Source organism: Macrobrachium nipponense, chromosome 13 (genome assembly GCF_015104395.2).
Source record: "Macrobrachium nipponense isolate FS-2020 chromosome 13, ASM1510439v2, whole genome shotgun sequence".
NCBI classification, from domain to species: domain Eukaryota; kingdom Metazoa; phylum Arthropoda; class Malacostraca; order Decapoda; family Palaemonidae; genus Macrobrachium; species Macrobrachium nipponense.
The window spans coordinates 102881532-102909138 of NC_087206.1; the positions used below are offsets into that span (position 1 = coordinate 102881532).

General features: G+C 40.7%; 1 protein-coding gene across 1 annotated transcript in view; it reads left to right on the forward strand.

Moving 5' to 3' along the window:
* LOC135225411 (G patch domain-containing protein 1-like) overlaps nt 1-27607 on the forward strand; it is a gene marked incomplete in the record, with an annotated part of 225305 nt that overhangs the window by 188736 nt on the left and 8962 nt on the right. Inside the window, 3 exon segments of the mRNA XM_064264747.1 lie at nt 4139-4208; nt 4322-4494; nt 4674-4875. Of these exon segments, the coding sequence (XP_064120817.1) occupies nt 4139-4208; nt 4322-4494; nt 4674-4875 (445 nt within the window).

A 27607-nucleotide genomic window follows, 5' to 3' on the forward strand; every position in this document is an offset into this window, starting at 1 on the left:
ATGTGTTTAATATGACTTGAAATTTGATAAAAACAATAATGCAATAAAAAAAATAATCAAGTTATAAACACAGACTCACTCATTATATGCTTGGAACTGTAACAAAAAGAATTTTTTTATTTTTATTAGACATCAATTTCTCAGCAATAACAGACATGAAACAAAAGTGCATAAGCATGTTTTTATGATATTCTCTGTTCACTTTGTGACGGACACATTTATTCATGACTCGCGCTGGTATACTACGCAAGGTACTACACGCACTTACAAATTACGTGGATGGTTTGCTTTATCGAAGAGGGGGGAACAGTGGCAAAACAAGTTACTCTTTTCTTTTTCTTTTTTTTTTTCTTTCATGATACGATCAATTCCCACAACGTCAAACTCTAACAGTTGCTCGATTCTACGATCTTGTTGAGAAACTAACATTCTTAAGGGCATCTCTATATCAGGGATAAAAAATACAATTTGTTCTCCTTCATCATCAAATTTAAAATTTATTCTTCTCTTTTCCCAATGAAAATCTAACTACTCTTTCAACAAATATATCAAACTACTCTTTCAACAAATATCAGTCTCGTTACTTTACTCAGACGAACAGTTTAATGAACTTACGTTAATAATTCTGTCTTTAAATCTTAATCACAGTTCTTCAATGGGGACAAATGGAATGAATTGTCGCTCGTGATACTTTAACTATAATCAAAACATGGCCTAAGAGAACCATCCTTTTTTTTTTTCTCTCTTATTTTTTTTTTTTTTATATACACTTTTTTTTTCTAATGTTACTTTCTACAAATTCCCTATCTGCATTTCCCTAACACAACATGCTATTGATTACGCTACTAAAGGCTACACAACTCGTTCATTGTGCAGTCGATCTAATACTAATATTATTATCAGTGACAACTTTTAGCAATCACGTCGACTCTAGGCGGGGCAGGGTCTCCCACCTCCGGGGGTGTGAAGGGTATCCTCTCATCACATCCCCATAGCGTCCCAAGACGCTATCCTGAACTGTCCCTCTCTGCGATACGGTTTAGATGTTCCCGTTTTCTATGCAATTTGCTCACAGGTCGGTGCCGGCGATCGCTACTGATGCTATTAGTTTGCTTGTATCTTCTTCACATCGAGCCTGGATTCTCTCACTGGTTGCTGGCTGTCATCTGACGTCTATCAGCTATTCTTTATTCTAACATCGCTTGATCCTATCCATACCTTAGGCAGGTATCGTGACTTCCTTCACGGGTCGAGGTTGGTAAGGGAACTTCTGCACTATTCACCTTAACATCATCCCTCTACTCTTAGATAGGTCGCGATCAGAAGTAGGAGTGGACTTTCCCCTTCCCACGGGGTCACGGGGGAGAGGCTCTGGTCGACCTCTCTGTCCCAACATGACTCGTGGGCAGACAGATTGTCTTCTACTTCTCAGAGGTGGGGACTGGCATCCCTCCCCTCACGGCAAGACAACAAGGCGTCCCTTGTTCCCGGGCACTGCTACTGCATAACAGTCCCCCACGGCACTTGGGGTAACCTGGGGTACTACCTTCCCGGTGTTACCTCTATGCCACCTCCTACTGTCTCCTTGGTCTGCTACACGAGTCGGTTACTCGGGGGGTCACGAAGGGTGTTCGGTGGCACCACCGTGGTTTGAATTTGGCGCTGCAACCGTCGATTTTGAATTCTCCCACACTACTCTTTGTCTGTTCGTATGTCTTGTACGGATTTTTTCCAATATTTTGTGAATACTTCCGCTGATTTGAATTCTCTCTTGCCCGCTCGTTCTCGAATTCGGCCGCGAAACTGTCTAACAGTGGTAATTTATTAACGATTTCTGCGATCGCACTCTGTCTGTCTAGTTAGCACTGCGTTTATTTTTTCTAAATCGTAGGGTGTGTGATTGTACACTGTCTTTCTGGTTAGCACTGTGCATTTCGAATCGTATGGTGTGATTGTACACTGTCTTCTAGTTAGAGCTGTGCTTTTCAAAAGCATGGTGTGATTGTACACTGTCTTTCTGGTTAGCGCTATGCATTTCGAAATCGTAGGGTGTGTGATTGTACACTGTCTTTCTGGTTAGCGATATGCATTTCGAAATCGTAGGGTGTGTGATTGTACACTGTCTTTCTGGTTGGCACTGTGCATTTCGAAATGGTAGGGCCACTCGATTTATTATTCCCATACTTAGCACGGTTCGCCACTTTTCTGCTGATTGCTTTAGCCATAACTGTTTTTATCCAGTTCGTTCGTTTCACCATTTCCCTCGTCATCACCGACCATCGAATTTTCTCTCGTTTCCATGCTTATTTCACTTCATATCACTTGTTTGTCGCCAAAAATGATGTAGCACTAACGTTTGTTTGACACCTCATAAGACCTCACAAGACCTTACAGGACCTTAAAGGACCTCACGCGATTATTCGCAAGACCCCACGACTGACACCAAAATTATATGACCTGATCTCGGTCATTTGTGGGTTCGGGATATGAAGGAAAAAACAGGAGAGAGATAAGTTCACGTGCATGCAATGTAGGACATGCAAAAATGATAATCGATGAAACGTTTAACACAGGTGTATTCTTCTTAGCTACACAGGTGGCCTTTAATTATAATTATTACGTTAACTATATTAGTGCACAAATGGACGGCAGGTTAGACTGTTATTGACACTACATGGTGACGCTGGTCTTTGTGTGGCGGCCGACGGGAATGCGCTGGGCACTGGGCACTCCGTGTCTCGACCCAGTTTAACACAGGTGTATTCTTCTTAGCTACACAGGTGGCCTTTAAGTATAATTATTACGTTAACTATATTAGTGCACAAACGGACGGCAGGTTAGACTGTTATTGACACTACATGGTGACGCAGGTCTTCGTGTGGCGGCCGACGGGAATGCGCTGGGCACTGGGCACTCCGTGTCTCGACCCAGTCAGTCTGTACTGTATGCGACCCGCTGATGAACTGATTCGACCGGTAGTCCGGCCTCTGTTTCAAATACCCCCTTTCAGATGGCATCGTTATGCAAGAAGCTGATTGGTTATTCTGTCTCCTTAAACACAAGAGCCAATCACGAAGGGATATAGAGATACGATGGCACTCTTTTGAACTGCCCAAGCCACGCTAACTTGTAACGTCTTTGGCGGCTGACTTGTTTTGTTACACATATGCACAGTATCACTTATAACGGTTTCACGGGACTTCAGAATATCACGGAGAAGGCATATTCAAAACTGTATCGAATCAGTTCATAAATATATATATATATATATATATATATATATATATATATATATATATATATATATATATATATATATAATATAATATATATATATGATATATATATATATATATATATAATATATATATATATATATATACTATATATATATATATTTTATATATATATATATATATATATATATATATATATATATATATATATATATATATATATATATATATTATATATATATATATACATATATATATACATATATATATACATATATATATATATATATATATATATATATATATATATATATATATATATATATATATATATATATATATATATATATATATATTATATATATATATATATATATGTATGTATATATATGTATATATGTATATGATATATATATAAATCGAGCTACGAAGGACATTATATATATGTATATAGATGTGTATATGTATATCGAGCTACAAAAAGTATTTATGTTTTTATGTATGTTTGTGTATACAAGGCCTGTGAAAAATAAGGATTATACTAGGCTAGTAAAAATGGTTCTGTTTGGAAGAAATTTTTTTCTGCTGCACCACTAATGTATTTTATATTTTTATATGCATTCATCATATAACAGTGTATGTATATAATGGTACAGGTAATGATTCATAGGTGAGTTAACATTTGTAATAGCATCTTTTACTTATAAAGTATAGTAAAGTTAATTTGTCTAACCTTAGCCCAGTCTCAAAGTTCCAAAGTGTCAATAGCATACCTTCCTAATGTTTGACACTCCAAATTATCACCAGAAACAAGTCTCCATGAGTACACTCTATATATATTAAGGGAAAGAATTCTTGTGATGTTTCTCCCTTGCCAGTGTTAAATTTTTTTTACATTTCAGATTCATATCGGCTGTAGTTGAAGATAAAGGACCATTGCTTAAAGATGGACTTAATGAAGATATTCCCAAGGTAGTATTTAATAAACACATTGGTGTAGAATTATTAGGATAAATAAATGTATTTAACACAAATATCTTGACAATTAATGTACCTTTTTATGATGCACTGTTATATTTTCGTAGCCTTTGGAAGACTCCTCAGCATCAGGAACTGATGTGCTAAGTCATGATGTGGCGGATGATCGTGTTAAAGCCGCCCGAATTAACATGTTTGGCAAACTTACACAAAATGTTGTCGACTGGCACCCAGATCGTCTTTTGTGCAAGAGGTTTAATATTCCAGACCCTTATCCAGAGTAAGTGATTTGCCATTCTTCAAAGTACTAGTGTGCATTATGATTATTTTTTATAAGTTGCTGATTTAAGTTGTTTTGTGAATATTTACTAGGTTTAATTCTTCTTAATGGTCAGTTTGTTTTTCTGATGATTGCCAACTGAACAGATTATTCAGTTACTTTTATTGTGCTTGTTCCAGTTCGTCTTTTGTTGGTGTGAGGAAGACCAAGAGAGACAAGTTTTCTCTTTTTTCATTTTTGGAGGCACCTTCAGAAAATGCTTGGAATCGCCAGGATAAATCCTCAGGCACACCATCAGATTCACCAAAAATAGAAAAGTCTCAAGATAAAAGTTTTCAGGATGTAAATCTTGAGGAAACTTCAGAAACATATGGACTTAAGGTGGGTGTATTTTTCATTTTTTAAATGAATCTTACCTCTGTTAAGGTAGCTATATTTCTGACATGAGACGGGAGGACGATAAAGTGAGAAAAGTAAAAAATGAAGAGGATAGTTTAGTTTTAACTGTCTATTGACCCATACCTTTCAAGTGGTTTCAGAGTACTATATAGTTTTCCATTCAGTTTTTTCTCTGTTGTCGAAGCGAGGCCGCATCGGAGTGTTTACTAGATCTCGGTGATGATTAAATCATTATCTGAATTTGGTTTGGTTTCCCTTGTTTTATTTTTGTCATTATATAAGATGTCATCCAAAGAAGAAAAAACAAGTTGTTCGAAGCCTGTAAGGTAAAGGTGTGAATTACCTGCCTTTACCCTTCAGTTTACAATGGTCACAACCTGTGTTAAATTTACAAACAAGGATTGCCCTTTTAATGATCGCTGTGATCAGTTTATTGGTTGGTCAGATGAAATAATGAATATTTATATAGTGTAAGCAGATGTGAGAAGCAGATAAAATTAGGAAAAGATAGGAAAAGATTCTTCTAACTCTAAGAGAGGAATTGAGTTTAGGAGTAAGAGGTTCTCTTTTTTTCACAATTTTTGAAATAGCAACTTTTACCACTCCCTGTTTTCTCATTACATATCTCACTTATTTGTGGCATCAGTTAATGGTGTTCCAGTTTTACGGCGCTTGGCTAATGATGTTGTTAACCAGATTTTTGGTGACAGTCAGCGATTTTGATTTGTGGCTATCAGCAATTTTCGTTTAGTGGCTCTCGGCTGGGAATGGAATGCTGCCGTTAACTGGGGACTGCCTAATCTTCTCTTTCAAAATTTCCTTCTCCACTCATAGCTCCCCATATTATTCAGGATATGAGGTTTGGCAATTTAGAATCCAATGTAACTAATCTTAGGGCTACATTTGAAATGTTTATGGAGGTAACCTTATTGACACTTTCTGCTTTACCGGCCCAATTTAGTTTTCATTTTTCAGGTTTTCCCCTTGAGCCAAAGGAAGTGCCAGTGCTCTCCCTCCCTGTTACTGATACCCTAGCCATGTCCTGTGACACTCCTACTGTGAGGTATAGGGAAGTGGGTTATGTCTGGAAGTGGAAGGGGTTTGTGCCCGTTGTCTTCTTTCTCTGTTTTTACATCTCTAACTTTTGCAGTTCTTGTTGCAGAAGAGGGTAATGTTTAAGGATTATAATAAACTTACTGATGAAATATTAAATGAAGTAAAGCTTAATATGATTAAAATTGTAAATAACAAGTGAATTCAGAATCAGTTTATATGATGTAATAACAATATGAAAGAGAAAAGCTATAAAGTAAAACTGTTTCAAGTTAAATAGCTTTGCACCTAACACTGTTAAACAGTGTAGTGTGCCTGCAACTGTGTTTGTGGAGTAAATGCTTAGGAACCAGGAACCAGGAAGGAGGTAGATATGCTAGGTAAGGGTAAGTGCACTCACCCATTATCTTGTTGGAGGCTGTGTACTCTTTTCAATCCCTATCCGAATCTTCCTGTAGTCTTCCTTTGCAAGAGGATTTGGTATTCTCTCGGAGGCATTCCCCTGACATTGATCACTCGCTGGACAGCAATTGCTTGCCTGCCAGAAGGTGCCTACCTGCCATTGGAGGCACACATAACAGCAGCCACTTGCCTGACACTGAACGCTTCCTTAACGCTGGACTTTTGCCAGATGCTTGTGTTCTTCTTATTGGTCTCCTAGGCTATCTGATTTTGCCATTTCATCTTCAAGTTTTTTGTCCAAAGTGAAGGAGTTTCATGTAAATAGTTGTGCTCAAAGTATGTGAATACATTTGTTCTCACGTGCTACTTCCTTTCTCAGGTGTTCTCATCAACTTTTGATGCTTTTTATTATAGTGATAGTTCCTCACACAGATTGGAGAAGTAGGAGCTTCATTCAGCAATACATAAGGTGCAGAGGCCTCATTTGTTCCTACACGATATACAAACCCTTGGTCCTTTACAGGAGGAATTACTCGCAGCGTAGCTGGAATTACAGCCGTTAAATTCTTGAACAAGGTGGTTAGGCAGTAACTACCATCTGGCAGGCGGGTAGGCCCACCTGCCCGGATGTAAACTCTCCACTTTTCTTTCGGCCATCTTCCATGAAGACATATTTTTGTGAGCTCTTACTGACTGGCTGTTGATCATTTTCCCAGTGGGATCTTTCATTGTTTATTTTTTAGATAAATTTGTATAGACTGTGTTTATATTAATAACTGATTGAATTTAATAATTAATATGCAAATCCTCATTTTAGTTCCTGCTTTCCTTAGATGTTGCACTTCCAGTTTCAGTCGTCTTCTTTGTCAACTCGGCCTACTCTTGAGCATTCTAGCATTTTCTTCAACTTGGTTTGACATTGCGGATGCCTTGGGCTGCTTTTCAGTCTTTGAGGCAAGTTTTGAAGTATATTTTCAAGCCACTTTTAGGCATTCTTTTCAATGCTGAGGTTTGGCATATTTACCTGTTAGTCAAGCACATCCTTCTTTTTTTATTGCTACTGTCTCAGTAGCAGAGCAGACTGGAGTATCTTCCCCTCAGCCAAATTTTTAAGGTCGGCTTCTAGGGGCTTTTGATATGGACACAATTGGGACAGTATGATGAGAAAAGATTTGGAGGCCATTAAATGAAATAATTTATTTCTTTAATGCTACAAAATGGAAACTTCCTTTTTCTTGTCACTATAATTCTTCAAAAACTTATCCTCTTATATCCAACCTAGCATAACTTAATACTACCACAACCTCCTGAAGAACCTAAAACTAATTCCTAATCCTAAATCTATAGTGTTTCTTTTGTAATTATCAGAAGAACCTTAACATAATTAAAGAACCCTAATCTAATTCTTCAATCTAAATCTACAATCCTCATATCTTAATATACTATCAAAAGAACCGCTTCCAATACTTAAGTTTTCCAACTTTAGTCTTCAAGACTTCTTCAGATTGGAAGTCTGCTTGCTCGGTATCAACCAGTCGTGTTGTTGATATGCCAGTCTAATTTTCTTATCCCTTTCTCTATTTTCAACAGCTTTTCTACAATAATTGTCCTCTTATAATATTAACTTTCAAGTTGCCTACATGAATACTAAAATAATTAAATCTCAACACACAAGCAAACAACATTTAAAACAAGATAAAAAGAAAAAATCAACCATATCCAGCCTATATTTAGCCTATTACACTCCCCCTTACTAAAATAAAAGAATTCTCTCCTTTTTTTCCCAAAAATTCCTTTCTTACCACCCATTCATACTCTGGAACTGGACCTTGACTTAGGTCCATGGCCTCTCGTTCACCACCTCTTCAACTGAACCCTACTCCAACTGCACTAGACTCACCCAGCCTTGCTACATCTGCTTCAATCCCACTAACCCCTGATATGGCTTCTATCATCTCTTCTATACTCTCACTTAACTCTGCTAGGCTCTGACTCAGTTATTAAAAACTTCCCCACTATCCCTCTCTGCTAACTCTTTCTCACTCACACTCACTTTTTCAACACTTTCACTCAAAGGAGGCATACACACTGCTCGTAATCGTCTTTCTCATGACTTGGTGTTGTTCCCAGTTTATCCAAATCTTGCGTATCTTTGCCCACATTCTTTGTACTTGCCAAGTTCACTCCTTCCACATTCTTCTCAAATCCTTCAAAATATATTTCACCCTCATTTGTATATTACAGTCAAATAACACCGCAAGCGTATTTTCACTCCATGGCTTGCTGACTTCTCAAACCCCTCAAAACCAAACAACCCATCCCATATACTCTCTCTGAACAGCCTAGTAAACATACCCTTACTCTTTCTACTTCTTTTCCCTTCAGACCTCTTGTTCCACCAACACTAGCTGTTTATCTCCCCAATTTATATTAGCTGTTTATCTCCCCAATTTATATATTCTTCTATTTCTCCACTCCCCCTTTCCTTCTCCTCCCTTAACAACTTCCTAATGGGATGCTCCAATATATATTTTGGTGGTTCTCTCCATTTTCTCAACTGATTATAATTTGCTTGTATTACTCTTACATTTTCTTCTTCTTTCCTGTTTTCTAGAACATAACTCAGTCCATTGGACCAAACTGATATCACTACATACGGACCTTTGTATGTCTCCTGCATCTTACTCACTGTCAATTTTCCTTTCTCAATCACTTCCTTCAACACCCTATCTCCTACTCTGAAACTCTCAAACCTGTCAGTAGCTTGTTTCCACACATCCATCTCTTTTTCATTCAAATCCAACCTTTCTCTCTCAAACCCTTTGTAATTCATCACATATTCACTTGAAGGCATGTTAGTGCTTTTATGTACTGATTCATTATACATTGGTACCACTTTTCCTAACAATAATTCTCACTCCTCTCCATCAGTCAACATTGTAACATCTCACTCAGAGTCCTTATAGTTTGTTCTACCAATCCATTTGCACTTGGCATATGCAGTGGTACCTTGAGATACGAAATTAATCCGTTCCGAGGCGCCCTTCGTATTATGAGTTTTTCGTATCTTGAACCGCATTTTACATGTAAAATGTCTAATCCGTTCCAAGCCCTCCAAAAACACCCCAGTAAATTTCATAATAAAGCTAAATTGACCTATAAACAATGAAATACTACAACAATTTGGACCATACAATACCTAACTTAATACGTACTGCTAATTACCTGTAAATAAAGTGTATTAGTGTACATGGTATACAAGAAATACTGTACGTATGTAGTAAAATGTGGAAGCTTACCTTTCGAATGAGGCTATCTCCAAAAGTGGCGACATTGGAGGAGGACAAACGGCAGATACGTACACTTAACTTTACGAAACATAAAAAAATGTCAGAAAAACAAACTAAACTTTACAAAACACATTAACAAAACTGTAACACTTAACTTTACAAAAAACTTAAAATTAAATTTTTTTTTTTTCTTTTTTTGATTTTTACATTTTTTTTTTACTTTTTTATACTTTACATATTTTACAAAGTTTCAATTTCTTCACCACCGAATGGATGCCAGTCCGTTTACGGAATTTTTCAAACCACCCATGAGAAGCCTTGAACTCTGGGGTTGCCGTCGATGTTCCCTCTCCTCCGTCGTCTTTGGCTTGGGCAATCAAATCGCCGAAAATAGCGCTGGCCTGCTGGCAGATTGCCGTCTCGGTTATCGTATCACCTTTGATTTCTTTGTCCTCAATCCATAGAAGAAGCAGCCTTTCCATTTCATCATGCACATGGCTCCTCTTGTTGGACAAAATAGTCACGCCCTTGGAAGGTGTAGCTGCTTTGATGGCTTCCTTCTGCATAAGGATGGTGCCTATCGTCGACGGATTTTGGCCGTATTCCTTAGCGATCACACTCAACCGCAAGCCAGCTTCATACTTTTTTATTATTTCCATTTTTGTCTCTTCTTTCTGTGAACTTCAGCAACTTTCTTTGGACCCATGACTATACTGTACGTAATTAAGTAATGTAGTACGTATACTGATTAGGTTCTCACACAACACGATAAAGTAGCACAACGAAATCACTAACACAAATTTACGTTAACAAACGAAATCGTATATGTGAACGAACGAATTCCATGTGCGTACGATAACAGTAACACTGGTAAGAAGCAATGGCTGAAGAAGAACGCTGTTACGTACTAGTACGTAGGTGCATGATGGGAGGGATGCTGACCAATAGGAGAGAAGGATCTCATGGCGGTGACTAGCATCAGGAACCAATGGGAGAGCGGGAGGATGGTGGCAAGTCTACTCAGTTGGCAGCGCGCGAGTTTCAAAATTGTTATCGGTAGTCCGGGCGAATCTCGGACTACAGCAACAACCTTTCGTATCTAGAGCAATTTTCGTAGTAGAGCCGTAAAATTTTTCGTATTTGCTTTCGTATCTCGAGTTTTTCGAAAGTTGAGTCTTTCGTATCTCGAGGTACCACTGTATGTTGTTATGACATGCTTGATACCCCACTCTCTCAACATTTTCTCAAAAGGTTTACCAACAAACTCCGGGCAATTATAATTCACCATTCATATTGGCTTCTTTACACAAGGAGGCAACAAGACCATACTGACTACTCTTGCAATGTTTTCACTAGTCTTATTCTTCACCACTGCACAACTTACAAACTTACTCTTATGATTCATTTGTATTCCACATAGGAAAATGAAAATGGTATGTTACTTTTATGATCGACCATAACGACCATGGCTATATTTCCTCTTGCAGTTACCGGCAAAGTTACACAATCAATTGCAACTAACTCAAATGATTCTTACATACTCAACTTCATAAACAGGTGGGTTAGCATACTCTCTGATATTGTACCTTCTGACATTCTTCACAAGTAACTGCTACATCTGCAAAAATTTTCCTCAAATATGGGGAAAACATTCGCTTTTTCATACACTAATTAACTTAAACTTCCCCATATATCCATGTTTCTCATGGACTAACATGCACATTCCTACTGCACCACTCATTGAGAACATTAGAACTCTCATATCCTTTTTCTTGAAAAATAAACCACTGCCTCACACAACACAAATCTTTCAGTGAACTGTATCCACTTACTTAACGATGAAGGCCATCTTCTTCCGATATTCCCTCTCTAATACACCTCTTTAACTCACTCACTATCAGACTTTTCCGCTGCATCTCCTCAACATCTTCTGTTGTTAGCAATTCATTCTCACTCTTGTCCAACTCCACTATGTCCTCCTCCTCACTCAGACTCCTATCAATCACTCCCACAAACCGGCCATATTTACTGCCTCACTTTAAATTTTTCCTATTACGACCTCGTCTTTCAACAGAACTCCTTTCCCAACATCTACTACTAATTTGTTCCTCCTCAAGAAATCCATCCCAAACAGGAAACAATACAGTATTTGGTTATCTCCCAGTACCATACAACATGCTTCCACTTCAAACTCTCCCAACGTTACCTTCAACCTTACTTCTTCCCATCCAACCGATCTTCCTGCTATACCTCTTATTGACACATTTACCACTCTCCCTTTAATGTTCCAATTCACTCTCTCAATGTCTCTAATCTAACGTGTGTTCACCAAAGATATTTGCACTCCTGTGTTGACCAAACCATAGTACTCCACTGATATCTACTCTCACAATCATTGTATTTCCCTGCTTTTGTACACACTGACACTTGTCTCTTCCGCCAACCAAAAATCCCTCACTTACTTCCGTGCTATCATAATCCACTTCCAACAACTCTGATGTCCTCTCTTCAACATTTTCCTCCTTCTCATATTCCCATTCATAGGTCTTTTTCTCTACAACCCAGTTATAGTGTACCCCACTCAAACACTGCAAATGCAATTCTTGCTCCCTGTCTTTCACTCTCATGCCAATACACTACAGGTTTCTCACCTCCAATGTGTATGGACACAGTCATCTTATGCTTCTTACTCGCTGCCATCAAAACCACCTGAAATGGCGCTCCTCCAGGACACATCATAACTCGTAGACTCTTCTGATACCGTTCCACATTTGATGCTTCCTAACATCTAGGCCTTTAGCAGACTTCTTCAATTACCTCTAACCTCAGTTCATTCACACTGTCAGCAACCTGTACCTTCAAGCCTTCTTATATCAAATCCTTCAGTCCATACCACACACTTTCAAACATTGAGTCACCACCCCCTTTGCTCTCACATGCTACTACCAATATCCTCTTGGCAGATACTCTGGGCTTATGTCTTTCATTTCATCTTCTTTCCCTTCCCCAGGTAGTCTACCCATCATGTATGCAATAACATTATTTTATCTGGGATATATTTCACTACAAAACAAAAATCACTCAAATCCTCTATAGTTCACACAATTTTCTGCAGATACACTAGAGGTTGATGGTCTGTACGTACCACAAACCTCACACCATACAGGAACGGTCGTAAAGCTTTCACACAAATCACAGTGCAGTCAATTCTCTCTCAATAGTAGAATATTTTTGCTCTGCGGAACTAAATGCCTTATTGACACATGCTATCGCTATCCTTTTCAATTCCATTTACTACTTGCTTTTGCATCTGACATCCACCCATCAACTCTCCCCTCACATCTGTATTTGAATTTTACCCTAGCCTAATCTAGCTTTCTTTACACAAATGTACAATCTACCCACCTGTATGCATTCTCCGATACCAGTATACTCCTGATAAAACCTTCGAACAACACCACAAGAAGACTTACAACCCAAAAACTCATACTCGACAGAGAGCTCTCTCTTTCCAACCAAACAGCACACGCACGTGTCTCTCTCTCCCCGTGTTATTGTTTAAATCCAACAGACGCTGTCACCATCTTGTCTTCTATGACGTCACATCCTATGACATCACAACACAACTTAAATACTTGATTAGACACCTTCTAAAATCAACCTTATGCTGTCCATACATAGGACATCCACCATATTTCGACAATGCAGAAAATAACAATAACAATTAAAATGAAATAATTGATTAAATTGATATATAACATATAATCACACTTATCTTTCTCCCTCCCCTCCGACTGCTTCCTTCCTAACCTAGTCCCCTCTGATTTCCTTCATCATCCAACTCTTTACACTCTACATAAAGATCCTCTCCTTTTATCCATCTCTCCTCATTTATTTCCCCAGATTTTGTGGTTTCCCTTATTGCTGCAATATCTATTTTTAATCTCTTACTACTTACACCAGTACTTGATTTGATGGCAGTCATTAGTGTTTTACTATCAGTATTAACCAACGCTTCTAAATTTTTCCCTCCTACTACCTCTTCCCACAACTGCTTGGAATATATCAATCCTTCTATAGCCTCCCCAACAATCAGGGCTTCAGCTTCAACGGTGGATTTTACCACTCTCCTGGATTTCCTGGACTTCCACCATATGGGACTTTTCCTCTTCCCATCTGTCAAGGATATAATATAACCCAGTTGAGTATGGCCATCTTCTAAGTTTCTAAATGAAGCATCTGCATAGGCTTCCCAATAAATCTTTTCTTCTTCCATCTCACTTATTGTAACTTCGCCCATCATGTTTTTAGTTTTTCCTCACATTTTTAATAAGCTTCTTCATATCCTGAGTCGTTCCTTCTTTAAATGCTTTACTTAATTCACTAACATTGTACGATATTTCTGGCATGGTATGTAGCGATACCCAATTCAACTGTCCTACCACTGATCTATACTCGGTTAACTCCTTTTGTTCTAACACTCTATTACCCGTATATCTTCTAGCTTCTGGTTCCCTTATAGAATTTATATACTGCCACTGATTAAGGGAAAGTCTATTCTCCTTCTGCTCTATTACTACTCCTATATACTTAAACCTTTTACTTTCTTGTTCTCTTACTTGCAATTTCCCTTTCAATTTCCCAATTGTTTCCATTAAGAATCCTTCAGTTCCTCCGTAGCAAAAATCATCTATGTGTGTACAGAAAATACCATTCAATTTATTGTCCTTTTTCCAAAAGAATTTATTAGGTTCTAGTCTACTTCTCTCACCTTTAAGCTCCTCCACTACTTTCACCACTTTACAATACCATGCTTTTGCTGCATCCTTGAGCCCATACACAGTTTTCTTCAACTTCCATAATCCACTCCAACCATCTTCCCTGGGTGGCTTTGAATATACTTTTTTTTGTATCTCGTCACCTTGTAAATATGCAGTTTTGACATCCAGTGTATAACCGTTCCAATCTTTCACTTTTATTATGGTCAGACAAAATGTTAAAATTTCAGCATTGCATGTGGGAGTGTCTTTTTGTCCAACATAATTTACCTTCTCATATACTGGTTTTTTCTCCAACTTTGAAGTTCTTTTTCTTTAGCTTTCATTACACTTCCTGCAAGACTTAATATAGTCCATTCTTCTACTTGTCCTGTATTGTTGTTTATAGCTCTAACTCTATTTCCCTTTTTGAATTTTGATATCTCTTCTATTAACTCACCTTCTATTAACTCATTTTCCCCGTCATCTTCCATTTTCCTCTACCACATCTCTTTCTATACCCTCTTCTGTGTCTGCGTTCCTTCTCCCGCCCACTATTATCTCCTCTCCTTCCTGCCAATCTGCATTCCCTTCATTTGGGCCACATGTATCCTAGCTACTTCTCTCAAAGAATCCCCATGTTTAACTACTATTGTTTTCCCTGATACTCCCACTGCCTAAGCAGGTCCTCTCTATTCATTTTAATTTTCCCTCATAGACTACCTCATCTCCTACCACTGCTTCTTCAAATTTATGTTCTCTGATGTTTTTGAATAATTGCTATTCCTATTTTATTGCATGACTCATTTTTTATAAACACTTCTCTGGCCATGTGCATTGCATTCAGTGTGTCCCTTACCATACCCTCTTCCATCACTTTCTCTCTGCTTGCAGGACTTGAACTATCTTCTCCCATTAGGTTAGGCAGTGAAGGGTTTTTTCCAAATACAAATTGGTTAGGAGAGAAACCTCCCTTATTCATTAAGCAGTTCTTAGCACTCACTACCCATTTCACTGCTATGGACCAATCTACTTCCTCATCCTCCATCATCTTTCTTACACTTCCCTTGATCATGCCTACAGTCTTTTCACATAATCCATTGCTCCATGGAAATTCTGATGTTGTGGCTAATGCCTTAATATTCCATCTTTCTGCCATCCTCCTTACTTTTTCATTTTGAAATTCTCCCCCATTGTCTGAAAATATTTTGGAGGGTGCTCCAAACATAGCAAACCATCCATCAAAAAGTGTCTTTATTATAGTTTCTGGTTTCTTATCTTTTATCTAACAAGCCTGACAATACCTCGTTGCCATATCCACCATTACCAAGAACTTTCTCTCTTCTATCTCGTCCACATCCAATGCCACAGCTTAATTAAACGATTTTCTCCAAGAAAAGCCTACTACTGGTTTAGCTGGATTTCTTTTGTATCTTTCACATATCTCACAATTTCCAATCAGGTCCATTAGTAACTTTTTTATTTCCTCCTTTTCTTTCTCTATTAACACATTACTCCATTGTGCTTCCGCTGTTAGCTTCCATATTTTATCTCCACTTCCATGACTAAACTGTAAATGTAATTTTTTCATTGTGTTCTTAATTTCCCTCAGACTCTTTCCCTTCCAACCCTCCAGTAATAATTCTTCTACCTTCCTCCTACTTATAGGTACTCTTGAATGATCCTGTTTGTCTTCTCTTATATTTACCTTTATTACCCCTAATACTTCTATTATGACACAATTTTCTTTCAAATTTATGGTCATACCCATTTTGTTCATGGTTTGCTTACCTATTAGCCAGGGTATATCACCCTGCAGAATTTCTGTCTTCACATAAAATTTCTTGTTTTTTAATATCCTACTATCCCTCATTCTCATTAACTCTTCCCGACTCAAATCCATGAAAATGTGTGCTAGTCACAATTCCCCGCAAACTGTCGATTTACACCCTGTGTCTAAAATTGCATCGACCACCTCACATGACTCTTCCTCTATTTTGTTAACTTCTCCTACATAAACTTCTTCTTCTGTCCCAGTTTCTGTTTTCTGCTTACTTTCATCTTGTTTTGTTTCAGTTTTCTTCCTATTATGAAAATTCTGAGGACAATCCCTAGCCCAATGCCATTCTGAGCTGCATATTGCTCATACTGTCACTTTCCCTTCTTTGTTTATAGGATTCTTCCATCCCTACCTCGGTTCCATCTTCCCCGATATCTCTGGATTTCCCTCCCTCTCCTAGAACTTGCATTGCCTTCTGACCTCCACCATTCCTGTTCCTCTTTAGTCCCTAATCCCTCAAATAGTCTTTTCATTGTTTGTAACACTGTTTCGTACTTTAACTTTTCTTGCCCACAAGCCAATAATACCATTTGTTTTTGATTTTCCGTGGGATTTGCTTGCCTCAAATACATGATAACCCTTGACTTCCCCTTCAAACGTGCTTTTCCCCATTGCTTTGTCACACTTGGATGTTGCCTTCTCGTACCTAATTAAAAAGTCCATTAGCTTTTCACTCGATTCTCTTCTCATTTGAAAATAGTTTCTTATTCTACTGTAATTCTCCATTATTGTGTCTTTTAGATAGGCTTTATATTGTTTGTCTAGGATTATCTTTGGCCCCTCTGTACATGTAAGTTTATCTCTATCTAATCCTTCTGCTAGTTCTCGGGCTTTCCCTTTTAAGCTCATTCTTATCTCTATTGCCGAGTATTTTGTATCTTCTCCAAACAACAATAGCCAATCTTCGACTTGACCTTTCCATTCTTTGTACTCTTCTTGTATCCCACTAAATCTTGGACATTCCCTTCTCCATCTAGTCTCTCTTTGTTCACTGTCGGATCCAGGCATCTTTGATCAACCATGCACTGCTACCAGTTTGAATTTTACCTTAGCCTAATCTAGCTTTCTTTACACAAATGTCTGCCCATATGTTCGCATTCTCCAATACATTGGTACCTCGACATACGAAAGGCTCAACTTACGAAAAACTCGAGATATGAAAGCAAATATGAAAAATTTTACAGCTCTACATACGAAAATTGCTCAAGTTACGAAAGGTTGTTGCTGTAAAGTCCTGAGATTTGCCCGGACCACCGAGAACAATTTTAAAACTCCCGCGCTGAGTAAACTTGCAACCATCCTCCCGCTCTCCCATTGGTTCCTGATGCTAGTCACCCCATAAGATCCTGCTCTCCTATAGGTCAGCATCTACACCTTGTGCTTTAAGTATTCTATTGGTAAAAGGATGCTGTAAATTGAAAAACTTATTCATGCAATACATTTAATAAAAAAAAAAAAAAACATTAGGTAAAGATAGAATAAAGAATAGAAATGAATGGTTATTATACTGTTTGGTAGTTTCAGTAGTTGAAGAGACATAATGAAAATTTATGGCTTACTGTGTACTAGGAAAAGTGATTGCTTGGCGATCGTTCGATACTCGTAAGTGCTGGATGTAAACAGAAGTTTGGAAGCCTTTTTATTGTTTGTTTATTATAGTTAATGGTTACTTAATAATTTTTTGAAATTAGTACATGCAATACATTTAATAAAATTGTGAATTAGATATCATAAAATATAAAATAAATCAGACTGATATTATCGAAGCCAAGAAATACATATTTTTTAGAATTCTTCTGTTTTAATATTACGTTACGTATGTGTTTCATTATAGCTGTCAGTAACTCGGTATCTCCATTAGGTAAAGATAGAATAAAGAATAGAAATTAATGGTTATTACATATACTGTTTGGTAGTTTCATTAGTTGAAGAGAGATACTAATGAAAATTTATGGCTTACTGTGTCCTAGGAAAAGCGATTGTTTGGCGTTCGTTCGGTACTCGTAAGAGCTGAATGTAAACAATCGATTGGAAAGTTTTTTTTGTTTGTTTGTTTGTGTATTATAGTTAATGATTAATTAATAATTATTTGAAATAAGTATATACTGATTATTTATACATTTTATTGGCATATTCTAAGTTTTTAGCTTCTTAGGTTTAGATGTCAGAATCATAGACTAGGCTACAGTAGCAACAGCTAACATAGGCTAGGCTTATTGCTAAGGGACTTATGCTAAAGTCCTAATATGCAGTTAAAAAAAAAGGGATTTTGACGAAGGAAAAATCTATTCTGGGTGATTGGCTCGTGTCGCCCTATGAAAGTATCCTTAATATCATTCTTTCTAGGTAAAATTAGCCTAAAATTACCCAGAGAAAAACAAAATTAGAAAATGTCAGTAAAACTGACATCGCTCACTCTTAAAAGAAGTGTCGGTATGAAATAGGGGCGAGCTGTGGAACACTACCACGAGACGACACCAATTATAACTTCCTTATCAAAATCCCCCCAAGAGAGAGCTGATACCAACGGGGGCGATGCAGCCCCTACTACTACTACTAGAGGACGCCACGGACAGCAGCGCCCCTAGCGTCATCCTTAATAAAAACATAAATACATCTTGTCCTGCAAGGGGGGAAAAAAACAAACCATAAAAAGGGGGATGGTTTCATAGGGCGAACACGAGCCAATCACCCAGAAATAGATTTTTCCTTCGTCAAAATCCCTTTTCTGGGCTCAGCTCGTGTCGGCTATGAAAGAGTACCAGAGAAACAGACAAGATGGAAAAGGAAAAAATGAAAAACCTGTTAAAATGATGGATATAATATAAGTAAATAAATACAGCATACAAATAAGTACTTAAACCAACTATGGTAAACAATAACAGAATGTTAGTAAACTTAAAGTACTTAAAAGGTAGTAACAATAATATAATATGCATGTAAACAAAGAAATAGCTGAATTTACTTAATTAGAATATATAGGTACAATTATATACATACATGTGTCCTACCCTAGCATAAAAATAAGGGTAGGTACACTCAATTCCATCATTAATACAAATAAAACAAGTAATTCAAATATATACAAACACATTGTGACTGAAGTTATCACAAGTTAAATGGAAATTTATACAAACATATTGTGGCCTAACCTAGCATAAAATAAGGTTAGGACCATGGAGTACATATCGTACCAATGTGGTTGTCCCTAGCAAAAAAAATAAGGGACAAACCACTATAATACACAACGGCTAAGGCTATAATGATGAGTAGCCTGGTGATAGGTTGAGGCATGTTGGTTGAAGTAGGTAGAAAGGAGACCTGGATCAATACTACAACTACTAAGCAGTATCAGGGGAAACTATGTTTCCCGCTGCTACTGCTGAAAACTTTAAAGATTCCAAGGACTTTAAATAATGCCGTTTAAAGACTGTCGGGGATTTCCATCCAGTATACTTCTTAAGATCCTCAAAGTTCATATGTTGGAAATAGTTAATAGAGGTGGCTACTCCCCTGATATCATGAGCTCTTGGGAATGACTCAGGGTTGGCTTGTTTAATGAAGTAAAGGATTTGTTGCCTAATACCTTTAACTGACAAAGTACCACCTTTTTCTCTCATGAAGAGAGCACCCGAGGATCTAGAAGAAGTACGAGATAAAAAGGCTCTAAGGGTTGATACTGGGCAGAGAGAAGGATCCTGTGGAAGTGGGATAACCTTCCAAGGAGCCCACCTTGCAAGAGGATCTTCATTTTTTGGCTAAAAAGCTACGATCCGGAGCAAGTAGAACTTCTCCTGATGGGAGAAATTCCACATGACCCGCATCTCTGGATAGAGCCGACAGTTCTGAAATTCTTGCTCCTGAGGCTAGGCTTAATAAGAATAGAGTCTTCCTCAGGAGCATTATGAATGTACAAGATGAGTTGTCAGTATCTGAAGCTAGTTTGAGGACATCATTCAAGAACATGAACTGTAGTAGGCCTCTGAGAAGGTCTAGTCTAGGCACAGGCTTTAGGGATAGATGTGAAATAAGGTTCAGTTAAAATCTATCTGAAAACCTACTTGAAAGATTTTCTTCAAAGCCGACTTGTGAGTGGTAATCGTGCTAGCTGCTAAACCTTTTTCAAACAAGGATCTGCAAAAAGGATATAGCCAGGTTTAACTGTCATGGTTGTAGTGTTCGATTCTCTCAAGAAAGATGCTAATTTCTTAACAGCTGAGTCATATTGTCTGATGGTTGACTCCCTCTTATCTGATTCCAGGAAGAGAATATTCTGTATCAATGTTAGCATCTTTATTAGCCGCAAACTTCATGAAGTCCATAAAGTTAGGGTCTGGAGAGTTCCTGAGGAAGCGAAACACAGTCCTCATTTGTACTGATTGTGATAGTTTGGGATTGGGATCCGTTGAGGTCGGAGACCCAATTCCAAGAGAAGTGGATACCAGTTGCTCTTGGGCCAGTCCGGTGCAATCAGAGCTACTATCCCTCTGAAAGACCTTAGTTTGTCTAGGACCTTCAGGAGAAGATTCACTGGAGGAAAAATGTAAATTCTCCTCCACTGATTCCAATCCAACGACAGGGCGTCCGTGGCATAAGCCAGAGGGTCCAGGTTGGGGGCCACATAGCAAGGGAGCTTGTGGTTCGCTTGTGAGGCGAAGAGATCCACTTGGAGACCTGGGACTCTCCGGCTTACCCACTGGAATGACCCGTCGTCCAGAGACCACTCTGATTCCAGAGGAACTGACCGGGAACAGGGCGTCTGCTATCACATTCCTTACTCCTGCCAGGTGAGTGGCAGACAGATGCCATTTGTGTTTTTTTGTTTGCTAATGCAAAGATGGCTATCATGACATGATTCACATGCTTGGATTTGGACCCTCCTCTGTTGATGCAATGAACTACCACTGCACTGTCCAAAACTAGCCTTAGATGAGACTGCTTCGGGGGAAGCAGTCTCTTCAGAGTAAGAAATACTGCCATTGCTTCCAACACGTTTATGTGGAGCTGGCGAAATTGAACTGACCAAGTCCCCTGAACCTGTTTGAACTGAGAGTATCCCCCCCACCCGGACAGGATGCATCCGTGTGAATGGTTAACACTGGGAGGGGATATTTGAAGGGGTACTTTCTTGGCTAAGTCTTTACTTTTGACCAAGGCCGTAGTTGGTTGCGGAGGATCTGTGGGATTACTGACAACTTGTCTCGATATTTGGAGTTTTGCTCTTGACCGCCAAATTCGATTTATATCTTTCAGCCTTGCTTTCAGAAGGATATCTGTTACTGAAGCAAACTGAAGAGACCCTAGGATTCTCTCCTGGTTTCTTCTTGACGTTTGTTTGCACTTTGAGAAATTGCTTGACAGATTTTGCTATTTCCTTCCGTTTGGCTACTGGAATTGATAGATTGTGGGAGGACAAATCACTGGATTCCCAGCCACTGAAAACGAGATTCCGGAACAAGTCTGGATTTCGTTTGTTTATCTGGAACCCCAGATGTTCCAGAAAGTGAACTACCTTTTTGGTAGCTTTGAGACATTCCTCGACTGTTGGTGCCCAGATTAACCATCGTCGAGGTATGCCGCTACCATGATTCCCTGAGCTCTCAATTGTTGTACAACCACTTCTGCTATCTTTGTGAATACCCTGGGGGCTACATTCAGACCGAAGGGCATCACTTTGAATGAGAATGTCTGATTTCCTAGCCTGAATCCTAGGAATGGGCGGAAGTGCCTGGCTATAGGGTATAGATTGAGTATGCGTCTGTAAGATCGATGGAGCAGGTGACGGCTCCACGCGGCAGTAAGGTCCTTACTTGCGAGAGGGTAAGCATCTTGAACTTGTCGCAGCGAATGAAAGAGTTTAGCTTTGACAAGTCTAAGATTACCCTTCTTTTTGTTGAGCCTTTCTTTGGAACGCTGAATAAGCGACCTTGAAATTTTAGATGCTTGACTCTCGCAATAGCTCCTTTCTGAAGGAGTTCTTCCGCGTAATCATCAATTCCTCTGACGGTAGCTGATGGAATGATTGATTGGAGGAGGATCTTGGATCCAGCTCCAGCCTAATCCCTTGGGACACTATGCTCTGTGCCCAACTGCTGAACCCCCACCTGTGGCGGAAGAGGAACAGCCTCCCTCCTACCTGGAGAGCCTCATTGCTGATGGGCGGGTTGGCCACCACGCCCTCCTCTGAACTGTTACTCCTTGCGCCCCTTCCTGCGCCACGGTGACGAAAGTAACCTCTCGCCCTACCCCTCGATTGAGAGTAGCCTTGAACCTCATAAGCAGGGTTAAAGGCAGGCGAGATGGCATAGGAGGTCGAAGGCTGGGATTGCTGGGGCACCAGGAGGAACGGTGAGTTTGTTTAGCTGTAGCAGGTTGTCCTTGTTGAGTGACTGGGACGCCTGCACAAACTGCTGCTGAGGCTGGAGTTTTTTGTATGGCTGGAATCTCTTACCAGCCTTCTTTGGTTTCTTGCCAGCAGTAGGGACGGATTCCTGTTTCCTCTTAGAGGAAATGCCCCACCTAGCTCTAAGGCTCTGGTTGAGTCTAGCAGCTTCGTGATGAACTTCGTTCACTGCTGACTCTGGGAAGAGATCCTGCTACCCCACATGCTGGCAGATAAGAGTCTATTAGGCTCATGCCTGATAGTACACTCTTGAAGAACATGCTTCCGACAGTTCTTCCTGGCTTGGAAGAAGTCAAAAGCGTCTAGCAGAACCTTGTGTGAAATTGTGATTTCGCTAAGATCTTAAATAGCGGTTCGTTCGCATAAGACAGTGCAGCCATTTCCGTGATTATGATAGAGTTAAGGGACCTGCCAAACCTAGTCCGCGCATCGAACTCTGCCTGGATTAGGGAGAGTCCGGCAGCCTAGGCAACTTCTCACCGAACTGGTCCATAGCGCAGTCCGGCTTGAGTTTACCCTGCGTGAAAGTAGCAGGCAGGTTTTCCCATAACTCTCCGAAGGCGGGAAAGAGTGGAGAAGTGGACTCCGACTCTCTCAACTGCGAAGGGGCGGGTCATCCTTGAGGACTGCCTGAAGAGCCTTCTCCACCAATTTCGTGGCAAACGGAAGAGAGACCTCCTCTTCCGTGGCGAAAATAGTGAATGGGCTCTTATAGGCCTGGAGTTTAGTATTCGTGCACTCCCAGTCCTCAAGGCAGTGAACCCATTCCCGTTGGGCGTGGTCTCTACTGTAGAGGACAGACTCCTTCGAGATCTTGTCCTCCCTTGTAAGAAGCCGTTGGTGTTAGCCTAGCATACCCGAGAAAGGCTGAGACAGACCCGGAGGATAGAACTCGAAGTCCTCAATCCTTCGAGTGCCAAACTCCGGGATCGAAATCATCCCGTCCTTAAAGGGAGCGTAGGCCGCTACTCTCCATGGATTCTCCATAGAGAAAGCCTGGCAGAGAGTCGTAAGACGGGAGTTGGATGATCCGTGCTAGAAGCAGGGGATACTGGGGGAGGAGCCTGGGATAGCCCAGACATCCGATCCTCAGTCTCTCTTACTCTGTTCGAAAGTTCTTGGACGGTCTGTCCAGTTTGAGACAGAGTGCTCGACAATTGTGCGAACATCTGCTCAAAGCGGGTTCCCCAAGCTGAGATTTGAGAACCCACCATCACTCCTACCTGCTCCATCATTCCTGGTGACAGGAGAAGGAACGCAGGAGCTGGTGCTTGCTACCCCTGCCGCATAGCCGGAGAGGAGGCAAACAGAGGCGGGAGAAGGCAACGACTCGGAGGTAGCGCGAGCTTTCTCCTTCGAAGCCTTGCCTCTAGAACTCTTCGACTGGGAAGAGCTTGGCTTTGCCTTCACCGCGTCGGCGTAAGTAAGAAAGGTCGATGACTTCCTAGCCGAAGCAAGACGAAGACGACTTTCTAGAAGTCGACTTAGACAGAGTCTTCGGTTCTCTTTCCCTTCTCCTTGGGAGGTACAGAGAGAGCGGGAGTGCGGCTAGGGATCTCAGATCCCGGAAAGCCTTGGAAAGATGCGGAAGAAGAAGGGACAGGAGAAGATCCAGGAGCGTCCAAGGAAAGACCTTGGGCGCCCGACAAACCTACCTCAACCAACAAACCCTCACTCACTACCGCCATCGGCTCGATGTTCAGATCCAGGCCGGCGACGTCCGGGACCGGCTCCTGGGCGGCTACGAGCCCCAACGACTGCTGAAGGTCTTGCTGGATGGCGGCTATTACGGGGGCGGCGGACAAGGGATCGACGTAGCCCGTCGACTTGCCCGCAGGGAAGATCTGGATGGCCAGCTTTTTTATCCAGAATGTAGGGCTGGCCCTTGGCGGCGTTCTTCCCAAAGCCGCCTACCCACGCTTTCAGAGTGGCGAGGGCGACTTCCCTCACCCCGCTAGCCTGAAAGAAAGGCTGGATTAGCTACCAATTGCGGACAGGGTTAACAAACTTACGAACTAAAAGTGTTAGTAAATTGATAACAAGTTTCATAATGGTCTTACCCCATCAACCAGCTGACCGACCAGGTCGTAGCAAATGGTGCAGGCCTCGGGATGCCAAACGATGAACTCGTTGAAGAGGGTGGCACACGGGGCATGAGACCTGCACTCATCGTGTCCGCAGGGGTCATGCAACGTCGCGTTGCAAGCGAGGACCTGACAGTTGGTAGCCTGTAAGTAGAAACGTACATGAGTACAGAGTAATACTTACAGTCTAACATATGCTCCGCTGGTGCCGGAGCGATAAAGTTAGATGAAACCAGAGCCCCACCAAAATACGTGTGGTAACCATGTTGGAAGAGTCTATGGCTCCGCCAGTGGCGGAGGCACAAAAATCAACCAACTAGGAGTGGTGGTAAAGGAAACCACAACGTAAAATGGCGGGGATGGTGATAACATAATAATAAAAAACACAATTCATTGTAAAACATCTTAAATTAGGGTATATATCCTTAACATAGTACAGTAATAACATCAAAACCAACTTCTCTCCACCCGTCTACTAGAAGAGTGCGTAGGTAAGGGTAAGCTCCCTTCCGGTAGCGGGGGAGAGATATAAGGATATAGTAGGCAAGCTAACGACCATCCATAGTACCCACCCTACCCGCTAGTGGAGCCAATAACCTATAACCAAAGGAGCCCCGGCTGCGACGGAAGGCTCCTTTCGTATCGTAAGGGAGGTGGCTGAGTAATGGGTATGGGGGGGAAGGAGGTCCCGGTGAAACACGGCGGGAGCGAGGAAAGGGGGGAAGGGATGGCCTACTCCTCCCCACCTCACCAACTACCCGTATGGAGACCCGGTACCTCCTAGTGGTCGCCCTAAACCCCCTGCTGGTGGAACCTCCCGGCACCTCCGGAATGAGAGAGAAGGCTAAGAGGTGTTATGACAATCCAGGGGTCCCCCAGTCCTCCCCCTACATCAGAGAGGGAGGGAAGGGCAGGGTGAGGTGCTATGGAACACGTGACTACTAGCCTAGGCCAGGCGATCACCACAACCGCGGTAGGGCCACGTGAACCAAGCTGTACCAATACATGGAACAAGCACCTAGGCTAGCCTAACACCCTAAATAATAATAATAATAATAAAATACATCGAAAGGTGGAAGAGACACTTTTAGGAAAAGAGAAAGAAGCCCAGGAGGAGGCAACTATTCCAAGAAACAGTAGCCTACTCGGAGCCAGCGATAGCCGATGTAGAGCAAGAGCCGGGATGCTGGGCCAGAATAAAATAATGATAGCCCTAAATACCAAGCTAAGAGAATGGTAAGAGGGCCTAAACTAAAACCTAGCTTAAAAACTCTGCATGTGAAACAATGAACGTGAAAAAATAAGCCCATAAGTATAAGAAGTCCCAGTATGGAGGACCGGGAATTCTTACGAGGCAGCATGGCCGCCACGAGACAACCGGGGAACCGTATATGACCTATTAAGAGGAAAATACTGGTACCCGGAAGATAATATTGTGGAAAAATATTACTTATGAGTTACTTAACTTAGCCGTGGCAATTGCAGAGCGTTCCATTGTAGATTATAAGGATAAATCCCGAAATAGCACAGCACAAGGAAAAAACTGCGTCTTGACGCTAGCGCTAAAAATTAAGGATGACCGCTAGGGGCGCTGCTGTCCGTGGCGTCCTCTAGTAGTAGTAGTAGGGGCTGCATCGCCCGTTGGTATCAGCTCTCTCTTGGGGGGATTTTGATAAGGAAGTTCTAATTGGTGTCTGTCTCGTGGTAGTGTTCCACACTCGCCCCTATTTCATACCGACACTTCTTTTTAAGAGTGAGCGAGTCAGTTTTACTGACATTTTCTTAATTTTGTTTTTCTCTGGTAATTTTAGGCTAATTTTACCTAGAAAGAATGATATTAAGGATACTTTCATAGGCCGACACGAGCTGAGCCCAAAAAGAAATGGGGGTTGTGAACATTACATGCAGTTGAATATTACTCAAGTATGTACAGTATTTTGCTTTTTTGGAGTCATATTTCTTCCATTGGATCGGCGTCGTAACCCTAGAACATGTGTTGTAGGCCTGGAAATGTAATTTACCGGGGTGTTTTTGGAGGGCTTGGAACGGATTAGCCATTTTACATGTAAAATGTGGTCCAAGATACGAAAACCTCATGATACGAAGGGCGCCTCGGAACGGATTAATTTCGTATCTCGAGGTATCACTACCAGTATACTCCCGATAAAGCCTTCGAACAACACCACAAGAAGACTTACAACCAAAAAACTCATACACGACAGAGAGCTCTCTCTTACCAATCAAAGAAGTACTTAGCTCTCCAGGAGGAAGTGGTGAAGATGTTGGACAAGGATGTGGTGGAGGAAGTGCATCGTCCTTCACCGGGGTTTTACAGTTGAATTTTCCTGGTTTCAAAGGCTGCAAGTGATTGGAGACCAGTGATAGATCTTACCACGCTGAACCACTTCATCAGGAGGACAAGGTTTGGAATGCCGAAGCCCCGTACGGTTTTGGCAGCCATAAGAGAGAACAACTTTATGCTGTCGATAGACTTGAAGGATGCTGATTTCCAGATTCCAGTTCACCATTCGTCCAGGAGATTCCTTTGCTTCTGCCTTGGAGAGCAAGTGTTCCAGCTCAAGGTCCTTTGCTTTGGTTTGACTACAGCCCCTCAAGTGTTCACAAGGGTCTTTACCTTAGCTTCGATGTGGGCTCGTGTTCAAGGGATTCGCCTGTTGGGATACCTCAGTGATTGCTTGTCTTAGCGAGTTCCAGAGAGAAGCTGATTGGGGACAGGGACTGTCTTCTCCAGTTTTGTCAGAGCCTAGTCATTGTGGTAAACCTGGAGAAGTCCAATCTGCTTCATAGACAGAGGATTCTTTACCTGGGTATGACTATAGATACGGCAGCATTGAGAGTTTCTCCATCAAACCAGAGGTTACAGA